Genomic DNA, 14447 nt, shown 5'->3' with positions numbered 1-14447 from the left:
ACGTCTCTCTCTCTCTCTCTCTCTCTCTCCCGCAAAGTCGTCCGTCCCGCGTGATCGAGACGCGCGGCCGTTAACATCCCGCCCGATAATCCGTTCCCAAGAGCCGCTCGCGGCGGAGGCCGAAATCCACGGCACCCCGGGTGGGACGAAATCACGGTGGGCCCTCGTTAGTCGCCCTCCGCGTCGTGGAGGGTCAGTCCCCCACGTCATTCTCGAGCGAAAGAACGCGCACCTTTCGAGGCGGAGAGAAAGAGAGAGAGAGATAGAGAGAGAGAGAGAGAGAGAGAGAGAGAGAGAGAGAGAGAGAGAGAGAGAGAGAGAGAGGAGCGCAAGATAGGAGCTACTTCAGGATAGAATAAAGAGGGAGAGAGGAAGGAGCAGAGGGGTGAAAGGAAGGAAGGACGGTCGCGCCCGCCGCGACGCTGCGGGATGTTAAGTACGTCTCGTAAAAATTCCATCCCGTGGCAGCGGCGACGACGGCGGCGGCGGCGGCGGCGGCGTCGTCGTCATTTTGCCGTGCCTGGGCTACGTTGGGTTATACACCGTGGGCGGGGTCCGACGTCGCCCGGCCCACGGTACCGCCAAAGGGGCGCGTTCTCGTGACGGAGGTGGTACCCGGTGCCGTGGCAGCGGCTTCGAAGCGTGTTGCCGGATTCGAACCGCTCCACCGTCCTTCTACGCGTGCGCCAAGCCGGTCGCGAGGTAAGCGCCTGCCCCAACACCGGGCGTTGGGGGATCCCCGTCCACCGTACCATTTCGCGTCACCGGCTTCGACTGGCCTGAGAGGAGGCACACCCGGCTGCCTCCTTAGCGTCGAAACTCGTTAAACGTCCACGTATATTGACGTTTCGCGCGCGTATCTCGCTCGCTGCGGATATCCTATAGTGAAGCACGGTTATCTCTCTCTCTCCTCTCTTCTCTCTCTCTCTCTCTCTCTTTTTCTCTCTCTCTTTCTCTCTCTCTCTCTCTCTCTCTCTCTCTCTCTATTTCTGTGTGCTGGTGTTCAGTGAGGATAGCGAAGAGGAGACTGAGATCTGTTGTCGAGTTTCTGCTCTCGGCAGAAACAGGTTGTCGTTTGAGGACATACGTGGACGAGAACGGAAAGAGCCCCAGCTCCAGAGAGCGCCGTTCGCTATGAAGCTCCGGTATCATAAATTGGTGTTGAGTTTCGAACGGACGACGACGGTGGCAGTGCGCTAGAGTGGAAAGAAGACCGCGAGCGGACGTTTTTCATGGAACGATTGACATTTGGCGAGAGCCATTGCGGTGCTCGAGAGAGATGTCCCGACGAGAGATAGGAGACGGACCCGGAAGGCAAATGACGTGACTCGTGCGACGACGGAGCACGATGACGGAGAATGCGAGCGCGTTGACAGCAGGCCATCACCGATAGCGATTAGTACGATTGGTTTCGAGCCATAGTGGTAGCTCTCTCCGCGGAGATCGGCTAGGACTTGAACATGTTAGGCCGCGGCGAATGAGACTGTGCGTGGTGAACCCGTGAACAGTTTTAGGACGTTAAAGTGCGTTATCGTAAAAGAATGCGCGGCGCTTGAAGGGATGAACGCTTGCCGTGGCCTCGCTTAACGACTGGCTGTCGAAAGCCACCAGGCGAGTGTCTCGAGCTTACTTACAGTTCAGCTCCTTTTCTACATATATCCGCGCGCGCGGCATGTGTACCACGGAGATGACGGAATCGTACACGATGTCGCCGTCGACAACCGCGGTATCTTCCAGCGTCGTGACGCCCGGCTCGTCCGCGCACCGACGGACGTCGTGCAGAGGCTCACCGGCTCGGGGGGACGTCCAAGACGACGAGGACGAGATTTCCGTAGGCTGTCCGAGTCCGCTGCCGCTGGTGGTAGCGACGCCCAATACGGAAGACGAGTTGGCCTCCTCCAGGGAGGATTACGCGGACCGTCTGAGCCCTACCAGGAGAACCTATCCGCGGGACTCGATGACGGAGGACGACGAGGAGAGAGATTACTCCCGCAACGGAGAATACAGGATGTCGAACGGCAGAACGAGCAGCAGGACTCGCGAGAGCGGCGATTCGGTCACGACTCTCAGAGACGACGAGGAGGACGAGGAGGAGGAGGACGAGGTGGACAGTAGGACCGGTAGCAACGGAGCGGCGGCCGCTGCTACCACGGACGATTACTTCAAGCCGCTGAAACGCCTGAAGATGGTGCCGATGCAGCATTCGGACGAGGAGGACGAGAGGGAACGGGAATCCAATGACCGGGGTGTTAAGTCTTTCAGTATCCTCGATATTCTGTCGCATCGACCGAAGGCGAAGATCGTCCGTCCTTGGGACACGACGGATTCCGGCCTCGGCCATCAGCACCGTCACCATTTACAGCAGCAGCAGCAGCAGCATCATCATCATCAGCAGCAGCAACAGCAACAGCAGCACCATCACCACCATTTGCACCACCATCATCACAGTAGTCATCCGAGTCACGCGACCGGGCCTCGGGACCTCTCACTGATGGGTATGTCACTCGCGTCCATGTCCGGCTCCATCAGCGAGCCGCCCCTCAGCAGCTCCTCATCGTCCGGAAGGAGCTCCGTGTCGGATTCCGGTAGCCCGGACCCCCTCGCCCATCATCACCATCATCATCATCATCATCACGCCGCGCTTCATCACGCGGGCATTCATCCCGGCCTGCATCACCCGGCGCTCCAGCAGTCCCAGCAGCAGCAGCAGCTCAAGAGGAAAATGCCGCAGCAGCACGGATCCCACGCTGGCCAAAACGGCAAGAGAACTACTGGCCAGGGCAGTCCCTTGGACGCACTCTTCCAAATGACCAGCAAAACCTTCGACGCGGGCGAACACAGTCAAGGTAAAACCTTCACACAGATCTTCACATCTCTTTTGTTCGTGCTCGAATTTGTAGTAATTAATATACTATATTATTCATGCACATGTGGGATTACATTTATGATTACAAATTACAAGAGTAGTTTGAGGAAAATTAATTTATCACGATAATTCTCGAAACGTGGAAGCAACAAATCTTTCTATAGAAATGAATTTTGTTTTCTACAATGAAATCTGTGTAACATGTTTTACGATTTGTTTAATTATTAATAAACAGTTTTGTAAAATCAACTGTTATTTAAGAGAATGGCTTAATACTCTAATTATATTTTATCTACTCACAATGTGGATAAAATAAGCCTTGTGTGAAAAAGATGTATAGAATACTTTCTCTGTTTGTATATTTTATCCTTCGTGTCTTAGTAAAAATAATTGGTTAATGATTGATTGATGATAACGTATACGAAATTGTTTGAAAATTGATTATTCTATCAGACATGATTAGATTAAATGAAGAATCAGAGAGAGAGAGAGAGAGAGAGAGAGAGAGAAAGAGAGAGTTCCAGTAATGATACTTATTATTTATCTGAATCGCTGATCTTCCCATTAAGTAATTCTCGCTCGGCAAAATACTGTTCTTAACACAGCACTTATATATATACATATGTTGGGCACACTATATATTTGCAAAGTTTTTACGCGGTACGCTGTGTGTTTTACTTTGCGCGAATACAAGACGTTCATGGATTCAAGTCGAGCGACGGGAACATCACATCTAACTAAAATATACTTGCTAAAATAGTTTTGATCGAACAATCTTATATTTTATTTTTTTTCGTCTGCGCCTTTAATTGCGACGTGTAATTTCAACGTTCACGGCGATTTCTGGTAACATCAATCTCTCGTGAAAAAAAAAAATATCCAACCGTGATATAATGAGCTGTACGAAAGAAATGCAAATCGTTTGACGATGAGTTTCGGATGTTCGACCGTGCAATTTTCAGATCGCTTAAAATATACCACCGTTACGTCGCGTTTAGATCCCCGCGAAACGAGAACGTGGAAGCGTGTACACGAAGCGTGTCTGTTGACACGCTTGCAAAACCTATCGCTTCGTAATCGGTTAAGTATCGGTGATGAATACGAGTTTTAATTTTGATTGATGCACTTCGAGAGAGTCACGAAGCGATCCGGCCGCGCGCTCGACTCTCTTTCCGAAGTAGCGCTTCGTTTTACTCCTTTTATAGTCCCTGTAACCTGACATACGGAACGCGTGTTTCGAATTTCGTGGCGCATTAGGTGTGGCAGGTGCCAAAAATACGAGTCAGCGAACGCTAATCTAAGCTCGCTCGCTCGAATACGAAGGATCCGCGATCTTTTCGGAACGATGCGCGCCGCATCGTAAGTGACGGGTCATTTACGAGTATCTTAATATATTATGCCCGTATCGCACTAGCGATTGGAGATTGCGTCTGCGTTCGCGTTTGCGTCTTTTAACCAATCAAAAAGAAGCTGCTGGCCTCGTCTGATTGAAAGATGCAATCGCGAACGTCGCTAGTGTGATACGGGCATTAGACGTGCAGACCAACATTTCAATAAACCAATCATTGAATATATTAACACGACAGACGTAAGAGGTGGCAAAAAAAAGATTACGAAGAATACATGAATGCACAATTGAAAGAAAAAAGTATTACGATGACAAAACATGATTCCTGGTATTAAACGGCGCAATTTAATAATCGAATGTAAATTGCAAATTGTATTGTAATTTGCGACAACACGATACGCGATAGAAGCTACTTTCAACATTATATTTAACATAGTATCATATCTATCGATATCTGTGTGGCATCTGATTAATGATATATTATACTTAGTGTGTTCTTAAAATTCACATCATTTCATTTAGTTATATCTTCAATCGCGCTAATTCAACAATATATATGTAAACGGGACGCGCGAGTTAATTGATTCGATCAATATTTAGCGTTGATTTAGCACGTTAATAATAACGAGGGATAACGAACGACGAATTTACGTTTTCGTTTCACGCAAATGTCTCGACAAATAATAACCGACATACAAAAAAGTAGACACCTTCGCGTCCGTTGTTTTTCGCATGACGGAAAGTGTCGGTCGAGATCGCGGTGTTAAAGACCTGAATCGACGTGTTATGACGATCTTTAACTTTCTATATTGATTCCTCACTCGTGGATCACGCATCTGCGATGTCCCGAAGCGACATGTGAGAGATTACCACGCGGCGAACAGCCGTTTCTTCCGTTCTGCCCGGCGCGTGACACACCTCTTCGTAACGTCAATAATAATGGCTTGTATAAGCAGCGACCGGAAATATTTTGTAATTACCCGCAATATTTTTCGCACTGTTCTCACCAAACGGGAGCCAACCAGTTATTTCATTACGTCACGTGTTTGATATAATCTGCAAAGCCATTAGAATTTGCAGAAACTCACGAATCTGTCCATCTTCTACTTTGTATTGTGATCTTCTTTGTGTGTCGAGATAGGAATTTTAGGAAACAATAAAATAACATTTCTTACAATATTTTGAACATACTTATTAGCATCGGTAATTTCAAATTGCTTGTTCCAATTTAATGTACGTGTGTTATTATTAGAGGAAAGCCCCCTATTATATGAGATAAGCGCCTAATATGAGATAGCGGCGTTTCTGCTAAACTAATAAATGCTATCTGTTGATTCTATCATGAAATTATTGCTCTTGGATTGAAAACTGTTTAGTGAAAAATTCATTGTTATAGATCATGCCTACAGTAATTGTAAAATAAAATTTTAGAATTTGAATGTTTTTTCAAATTTCATTGAAATAAGCCTTTAATCTTTGTTCGTTATTTAATAAGTAATTATTTGGCAATAAATTCTTCATGTAGTAATAGAGTAAGATCGTACTGATAGAAAAATACGGAATATGTTGAATCGTTTAATTAAAGAAGTTAGATTTGATGATCGTAAAACTGTAAGACGCGATACTCGTAATATGAGATACCCAGGATATTTCTAATATGAAATAATCTATACTTCTGTGTCCAAGTAAAAATCGATGTTAAAGTATAAATGTAATTGCGCAATAATAAAAAGAATAACCGGAATGAACATTAAGGGTCTGTTTCTACAATACTTCGTTCTAATTACTATACTGAAGACAAATCCTGAGTACAATGCATCACATGCTCAATTTACGCGCACAGGCTGTACTCGTCGTTGATATTTTAGAAACATCAAATAAAGTTTTTTTTAATTCTAACACTGATGTACTTTGTGCTTTATTATCGATTTCTCGGGATATCTCATATTAGGAGCACAATTTTTTGACTTTGCGATTTGTTCACCTTTTACATTTCTTTAATTAAAAAATAAGATAAAATTTGAATTAAATATTTTACATAACGCCATCTTAAAGCTTATTAAATTCTCTTCAAAATGACCTATTATTTTTTTTTTTTAAATTCTGCCTACAAACTTCTAGCATTTACTTAAAGTAAACTCAGTATCTCATAATAGGAGCCTTTTCCTCTACGTATTCCAAGCTTCAGTTTAGAATTGTGTTTCAAGACTGATAAATATTCAACGCGCAGTTTGCTGGAACTAGAAATTGTAAAAATTCACACAGAGAAATATGTATTATTAGAAACCAAGACGCACCTTAACGAAATATTATATACGACCGTCTTTGCTGAATTATGTTGAAAGTCGAGACGCCGCTTGTCATAAACGCTGCGCTCGAGATATTATTTTATTATTGTCAAAAGCGCTTCAATTTTAAATATTAATTAAAATCACCAACACGTCATAAGCACAAATGTATTATTTATCGTAACGCGGGGACTTTCGTCGCGTAGTCTTTACGTCGGAATTAAGTGAAACGTTAAAGCTCATTTGGATATTACGATCACACGCTCTTACATCCGAGAGAACGAGATCGCTTGGCGCTTAACGCGAAGTTAGTAAAGAGTGCCGCGCGTTAATCGCTTTTCGGAAACGCGTTTCCGCGAATGGTGCACTAATATTAGCGTCGGTCGTTACGAGCTATACACGTTCTAGATGTGCCGTAATTAAATGACGAGATTCTTTTTTTCATACCTAGTGTGCGGCGACACGCGTTTCAGGCCGCGCGCGCTTACTTCTCGCGAATGATCTTATTATTAGAGGTATATACGCGTATACTAGCGACGTCGATGCCGGCAAGTATTAGCTCTCAAAGGAGAGTGCAGCTACGAGAGGTTGCCGCGACGATTGATGACGTTCGAGGGACAAGTGCGCGATTACACGATCAGTTTAATAGATAAGTACATACATGGGGTCCAGTCGTACGCCGAGCACCGTGCATTTATCATCGCGCGAATGTCGATCGATGTATATTCGACATCCGTTCGATCGCTTTATCGTACCGAACACTTTATCGTGGAATACCATCGTATTGTGCGAAGAGTTTCACGGGACCACATACAGGATATGTATCGTTCAATTTGATGTTTGGATAGCGTGCGAGTACCGCAGATTAATTCGCAGCGAGACACCTTCGACTTCTGTAGGATAGATAAGTTATTCGCTATCGTTCGGATAAATTGTTGTTTGTTACAGAAACGAAAATAAATATTAATTACATTGTATGTGAAAGAGTGAATTTTTTCTACATAAAAAAAAAAAGAAATAAGTCGAAAACTGGAAGAAATTAAATGTGTTTTTATCATATATTACCTATAATAAGACTTAAAGAAAATCGACTTTAAATATTCGGTGAGCACGGATTTAGTCGATGAACTAAAATGCCGGAACATGTTGGAAATTATTTTGTATACAAAATTAACTTGGAAAGAAAAAGGGCACTAGGAGTTAGGCGCAGATAACTTTACGCAAACGCTGATATTTATCAAGCAAAACTTATTATATTTATTGCAAAAATTATTCTTACATGTTTGGGCTCATTTTTTAGCCTTCCTCAGAGACAATGAAAAATTACATAAATAAAATATAATTTAAACTTGACAACAGATTAAAAGATGTTTAAACACCGCGAGCTGCCCCACAACCGAGAAATAAAATCAGATGACAATTTCATCTTAAAGAACACAATAATATGACCAATAAAGGCAGAAAAGAAAAATTAATAAATAGAATGCTGGAATTCAGGGAAATAATTTCCCAGAATTTCTTAGAAAACTAATAATTTCCGTTTGCGTAAAGTTATCTGCGCCTAACTTCTAGTGCCCTTTTTCTTTCCAAGTTAATTTTGAATTGTACGGGAGTTTTTGTGTTATCTAAGAATTATTATATAATTTTGTATACAGTTACAAAAATTTACTTTGGAAAGCGGAATTATGTATTTGTCACAATGGGCAACATTTTCAACAATCTATAAATTAATAAAATGTTTTCGTGCATGAATATTTTGCTTTTATTGTATATTCTCGATTATCTTGTAATATAGTTAACCTGAAGGGACGGGTGAATATTAAAAATATTAAAAATAGGTCATCTCAAAAATAAAATCTTATAAAAAATTCAGTCTATGTTTTCGATTTATTCTTTTTATGTAGAATCACCACCTTTCTGATTGAATCCATTTACGCGAACACCCTGTACTCGTATCGACAAAGTAAAAGATAGGCAAACAAAAATACTATAAAATAAGAAATATATTTACATACTTTATCTATTGTCTGAGGTATTATTGCCTACTTTAATCAATTTATGTTTTTAATCTAATTATCCTAATTCAATAATCCTAGTTAAAATTGAAGAAGTTGGATCCCGTACATTTATTAAGTTTCTCTCTCTTCTCTATTCTTTCAATATTAAGCGAGCTTTCTCATTTTATAAATGATATCGCGCGAATATGCGATAGAACAACGTAAGAGAATAAGCGATAAATAACGGGTCCGACACTGTAATAAATTTTTAAGCTTCTACCATATCACGCTGCCCTTAAAAGTATAAAAATTTACAGAATGGAAAGCCGCTCGTTTCCGACCTTAAAAATAACCCTATTTTCTCGAATATGTTAGCTCACGCTCGTTTCTGTCGGCACCAAAAAGTATTTTTTTCCTCTCAAGAGATGTTATATATATATATATATCGAACCTGCGGCGAACAATGATCACGAGAATAGTTTTTGAAAGTACCGCTTATCCTTCTGATTCTGTCGACGTGGTATATGTATATTGTTGTACCCTGCGTTCGTACATAAACTTGTAATTTTATGATGATTATTATATGAAGTTCGTCTCCGGCCTAGTGATCTTAATCCCGGAGACACTATGGCGAATCCGATTTTGTAACAAAGTGGTTCCGAGTTACAAGAAACGAAGGGTTTTACGAGCCACTTCGAGGACGAGTTGAAAAAAGTGCCGACATCAGCGATGAGTTACATCTTCACCTTACGACCGGCGTGCAACCAGATTTCTGCTCTGTCTTCCTAGGTCTTTGTCCAAATTTTCCCTTTCGGCGCTCAGATAATTGGATTAAGGGAAAACGTAACTTGGGGGACCGAGAGCGACGAGGATCGTGTTTGTACACGTGTGCGCGGGATATGCTTCCTCTAATTATCACCAGAAAATCCAATTTTCCGAAGGGTTGCGTTCAGACTGTCAAAATAAATGCAGTTTGCAGTACCGGTAAATGCGTTGGAATGGAAATGCATTCACCCTGCAAGCGGGATGTAAAAGACAGCAAATAAAAGTTTCGTGCTGTCTCATTGAATATACAATTTATATATTTACGTCCAGAAAAATGTTTAAATTGCATAGATTCATACGCGAAGCGGATCTTTTTCTTCGAAGACAGCGGATTTTTACCAGCGGATAAAGAAAATCTCAATAAATATACAGGATGTGTTCCAAAATTGACGGTAAACATCCTGGATTCTTCGCAACATTCCAAGATAAAACTGTCTAACGCGAAAATACCGAGGACGTAATAGTTTCCAAAATGGGAAAAATCCAAAGGTTACAAATGGTAGAGCCAGAATTTCGCGCGCTCGCAAGGATGGGCAAGCTGTTTAATTCATCGATTGATAAAAAAGAACTCCGCCCGATGTCAAGTGGACACCACATAGTGTATATTATACCAAATTTTGTTCACCGAATATTGAACAAGGTGAAAAATGCTCGAAGTTGACACAGTTATAGTACAGGTAAAAGAACAGAGTAGATTCACTTAGCCAAAAATCGTAACTAATGATCATTTTTTTCGCGCATGACCTGAACAATTAACAACATGGCGCACTAATCAGTGTTTCCTCTATTCAAATACTACAGTCTAAGGAAGATCAGCGACTCCACTCTTATAAGTGCTCTGACAACTGACAACATGGCGGTCGTTCAGCAAGCAGATCAAAGGTGCCGACACAGAGTGAATCTACTGTCCTTATACTTATACTGTGATATAGTTGAGTTTTGAAACGCGGCTCTGAGTGTTCGCGAAATTTTACATAATCCCGTCGCCTGCAATTTTTTAAACTCTTCCCATTTAAAAACTATCGTAACCTCAACATTTTTACTAGCGGATAAAGAAAATCTCAATAAGTATACAGGATGTTCCAAAACTGACGGTAAACATCCTAGAGACGGATTCTTTGCAACATTCTAAGATAAAACTATATCTAACACGGAAGTACCGAGGACGTAATATTAGACTTTTCATTTCAAAATATTACAAAGAAACTGTTCATAAAATATTTATCGTCAATTTTGAGACACCCGCTGCATATCAGCAATAAGTTAGAACCGACGTGCCTCAGATTTTTATTCTGCCTAGATCTTTGTCCAAATTTTCCCTTTTACTGCTCAAATCCATCAGCAATTAACTGGGTTTCAAAAACATTCTTGATATAATGAAATTTAGTAAATAAAAATTTGTAAGAAGATAAATGAAATACAATCTGGCTTCTATGATGGTAAAAACTCATAGTTAAAGCTTTGACAAGTGCATCGAAAGTTTTTCAGATTTTTATATAATGCCAAACAATATAAAAAAAATGGCTGCTTAGACTCCTACTATAAACAAAAGAATTACAATTCGTGTTGCCATCAGAGAGTTACATTTGTATAATGAAATCGTGCATCGGATATACATTGTCATAAATACGACAAAGGAATGTACGAATTGATCGAAATATCTTTAATTGATTCTCAATTTATGTACTTATGACAATCTTTGGATCTTGCAAGGTGAGTTTCATCAAATGTAATTTCACAAGACAATTTTAATTATTTACTCAAAAACAATTTTTATACATAGACATAGTTCGTCTGATCTGTCAATTGGATGGGACTCACTTGCTAGATGTAATGATCATTTATGGATATCTTTGACTGAAGATGACTTAAAATAAGTCGAAGCGTTTTGAAAGATTTTATTTGAATAAAAGGATTTTTTTTAAGGATCCGACTACTTTTTGTTTGCGACCTAACAACATTCGCTGTACCCTCATTCGCCTTTGAAGAATTATTTTGTTTATTGGAATATACGAATGTTGCGTTATCACACGTGCGCTGGGATTTTCTCCTACTTGAGATGACGTATCGTGATTCCGAGCACACGAGAGAGAGAGACGAGAGATCGGTGGAGTTACCTCTTTAAAACGCCGCCTTTGCGACGAAAGGACAGTTTGCCATCACGCTCTCTCTCTCTCTTTCTCTCTTTCAGGGTGTCCTCGATAAAAAGTACGTATTATCCCGTAAGACGGGCAGGACACGGATCGTCGTACACACGTACGCGCCCGTGACACATGCCATCGTGCGCGAACAAGCCAGGCGGTGTGTGTGTGTGTGTGTGTGTGTGGTGTGTGCGATGCATGCGTGGTACACATCGGGGCCGGGGTACGTAATTTTAGGCCTACCTATACACGTGTAATTTATTACGTGGCTCGGGGAGAGCATATGTCTCATTTGCATATAGCGTGATACAGAAAACGCGGGCCCGCGACTTCCAACGGGGTGTGAGCGATATGTGAAAAATTTCAAACAAAAGAGGTAGCCTCCGCGCTTCGTCTTCGTCATGAAGGAGAGCCCGGCGTGCGTCCTTCCTCCGCTTCTTTTTTTTTCTTTCTCGTCCCTCCCCCCCCTCCCCGTTTCACCCGTTCCTTTTTCTTTCCCGCGTCCTTCGAGAGGACACGTCTCTTCGGGAAGACGCGGACTGAGGAGTTGCGCAATTTACAAAAGCGTCCCGCAGTGCCCTCTATCGCAGGGTGTGCAATCTGTGCCAACAGAGATGCAAAGGTATTATCGTCAAGGTCCGTAAAACTATGTTTCGAGTGGTTTGCATTCATGAAAATCCAAACCTCTTTCTTTCCCGAACAGAGCCTATAAATTTATTTCCTCAAACGGGATTCCTGCGAACGTGAAACAGATACGAGATCGGGATACGTTACAGACGTACCTGACGCAAATTAACGCGAACAAAGAGATTTTTTATTCCTATTGAGACATCGCAGCCGGATTACCGTGCCGTCACTTCTCTCCTTTTTTTTCTTTTCTACTTCTCCTGCGCTCTTCGACTTCACACTCGCGTGACCGTGCGGTAGAATGAGCGAGAAGGCGCGAGTGGCGCAGGAGGAAAAATGGCAGATAATACGAGGATCGTTTATTACCGAGAATTTCAGAAACGAAGACGATGAGTATCCAAGATATACTGTACCTAACGTGTGTTTACTCAACTTGCGTATTGCTCCAACTAACAAGGTGTATTAATAGACAGCCGCGATACATCAGCGGATGCGTAATTTGCCTCATTTTCTAAATCACGTCCTAATTATGTGTTTTTTTTTTTTTTTTTTTTTTTCCACGGAACATCCCGTCCTCGAAAGCGCTACGAGCGCCAACTGACCGTTAGTGAGACACGAATGTACGTGAAGCAAGAAAACCGTGCAAAATCACTTGAGATTCTTGGAAATTAACTCGCGATACTGATTGCTACATTTCGATGTGACTGATTGGCTGAGTGTCGGCAGCTGGGAGCGAGCTACGCGCGAATGGCAAAAAAGATAATGCTCCGTTTGCTCTAGAAGCAGTGCGCGCGTACTTCTTTTTCCAACATAATTATCTTTTACCGTGCACGATGTATGTAACCGACGAAGCTCTTTTTTTTATGTCACATCAAGCAATAAGGTCAATAAAATGTACGTAGTTGTAATTGTTCAATTCTATCAGGTGTACAAATTAGTTCGGTCCGTTTTGTGTTCGAAAGTGCATTTATTTCAAAACAAAATGATTGAACTACACTGAGGAAAAAATTCGTTAAATTTTAGTAAATATTTCTCTGAATAGTCCTAGCGGAATATTTACTTACGGTAAATAAATATTTAGATAAATGAAAGAAATGATAGGTGAATCGAACTAATGGGGTTCTTAGATCTAATAAATATATATCTTGACATTTATTAAATATTCCTCTAGGACTATTCAAAGAAATATTTATTAAAATTTAGTAAATTTTTTTCATAGTGTATGAAAAATGGCTACTACTTTTTCCCATCTCTCAGGCAATTCGAATTCCGTCTCGGAAAAATGACTCTGGTGGCGATCATCTTTTCGAAAACGGACCGAACTAATTTGTACTCCCAATATTTTATTTTCTTGAAATGTCTGGAAAAATATCTTAAAAACGTTTCAAAACGTGTCATATCTTGTACTGTGGCATCCCTTTATATTTCGAAAACTTTAAACTAATAACAAAGTAATCCTATTTTACGATATCTTACTTTATACGTGTTTAGAATCATGATTTTAGAATATCATAATTTATTTTCAAGATTTAGATAAATGTATGTTATTGTTACTTATTTATATTGGGCACATTTTTATACCTGTATTTTGTTAGATTTCATCTCGGTCTAATAATAACTCATTGTTTAAAATATTTTTCCTGACTGCTCCTCGTACAATAATAATCGACGTTTCTCTTCTTTATTTTTAACGCGCGCGCATCCCCCTGCGAGATATCCACCATAGAAGTGCGTTCGGCCACAGGATCTCATCTCCGTACTCCGATCCACGTTCCAACGAGGTCCCAAAGTTTCACGATATATCCTCTCACCCACGCTGCATAACCCCGCTATCGGCGGATAAAAATGAGTTGTTCGCACGACGTATACGCGCCGGTCAGCCGCCGCGGCTAGGCGGCCTCCGTGGACTCGCGGAGCGCTGCGGTCTCCCGACTCCGGAATTACAAATGATATCGAATCGAATCGCTCGTAATATTATTCGATACGTGTTCCATTATCTGACTGAAGCTTCGAGATTCAAATTAGATTACCGGTAGGTCAGGCTCTCGCGCGCGCACATGTATCTCTCTCTCTCTCTCTCTCTCTCTCTCTCTCTCTCTCTCGCACACCAATACACCGCGCACGAGTAGGAGAGGAGGGTAGGGGAGGCAGGGCCGTACAGGGAAGCCCTGCGGAGGGAGCACCGTCGAGCCCCTAAAGGAGGAGCCTCACGGCGGGAACGACGGAGAGACCCCGCAGCCGCGGATACCTCGGGATCCCTACAATACGGTAGCCTCACGTATTCGCAATTTACTTCTGATTATTATGCTCTCTATACTTACGCGGCATTCTTATTTCTCCCCGTTCCCCCCCCCC

The 14447-nt window shown here is 42.0% G+C and overlaps 1 protein-coding gene across 1 annotated transcript in view; it reads left to right on the top strand.

Annotated features, from left to right (window-relative positions):
• The first annotated feature begins 1672 nt into the window (after positions 1-1672).
• Positions 1673-14447, top strand: part of LOC108774775 (probable serine/threonine-protein kinase mps1) — a 63408-nt gene continuing 50633 nt past the window's right edge. Inside the window, exon 1 of the mRNA XM_018540971.1 lies at positions 1673-2846. Coding sequence (XP_018396473.1) covers positions 1673-2846 — 1174 coding nt within the window. The remainder of the gene's footprint in view (positions 2847-14447) is intronic.

This window comes from Cyphomyrmex costatus, unplaced genomic scaffold, assembly GCF_001594065.2.
Source record: "Cyphomyrmex costatus isolate MS0001 unplaced genomic scaffold, Ccosl1.0 scaffold273, whole genome shotgun sequence".
NCBI lineage: Eukaryota > Metazoa > Arthropoda > Insecta > Hymenoptera > Formicidae > Cyphomyrmex > Cyphomyrmex costatus.
This window is presented reverse-complemented; position numbering and strand designations above follow the sequence as displayed.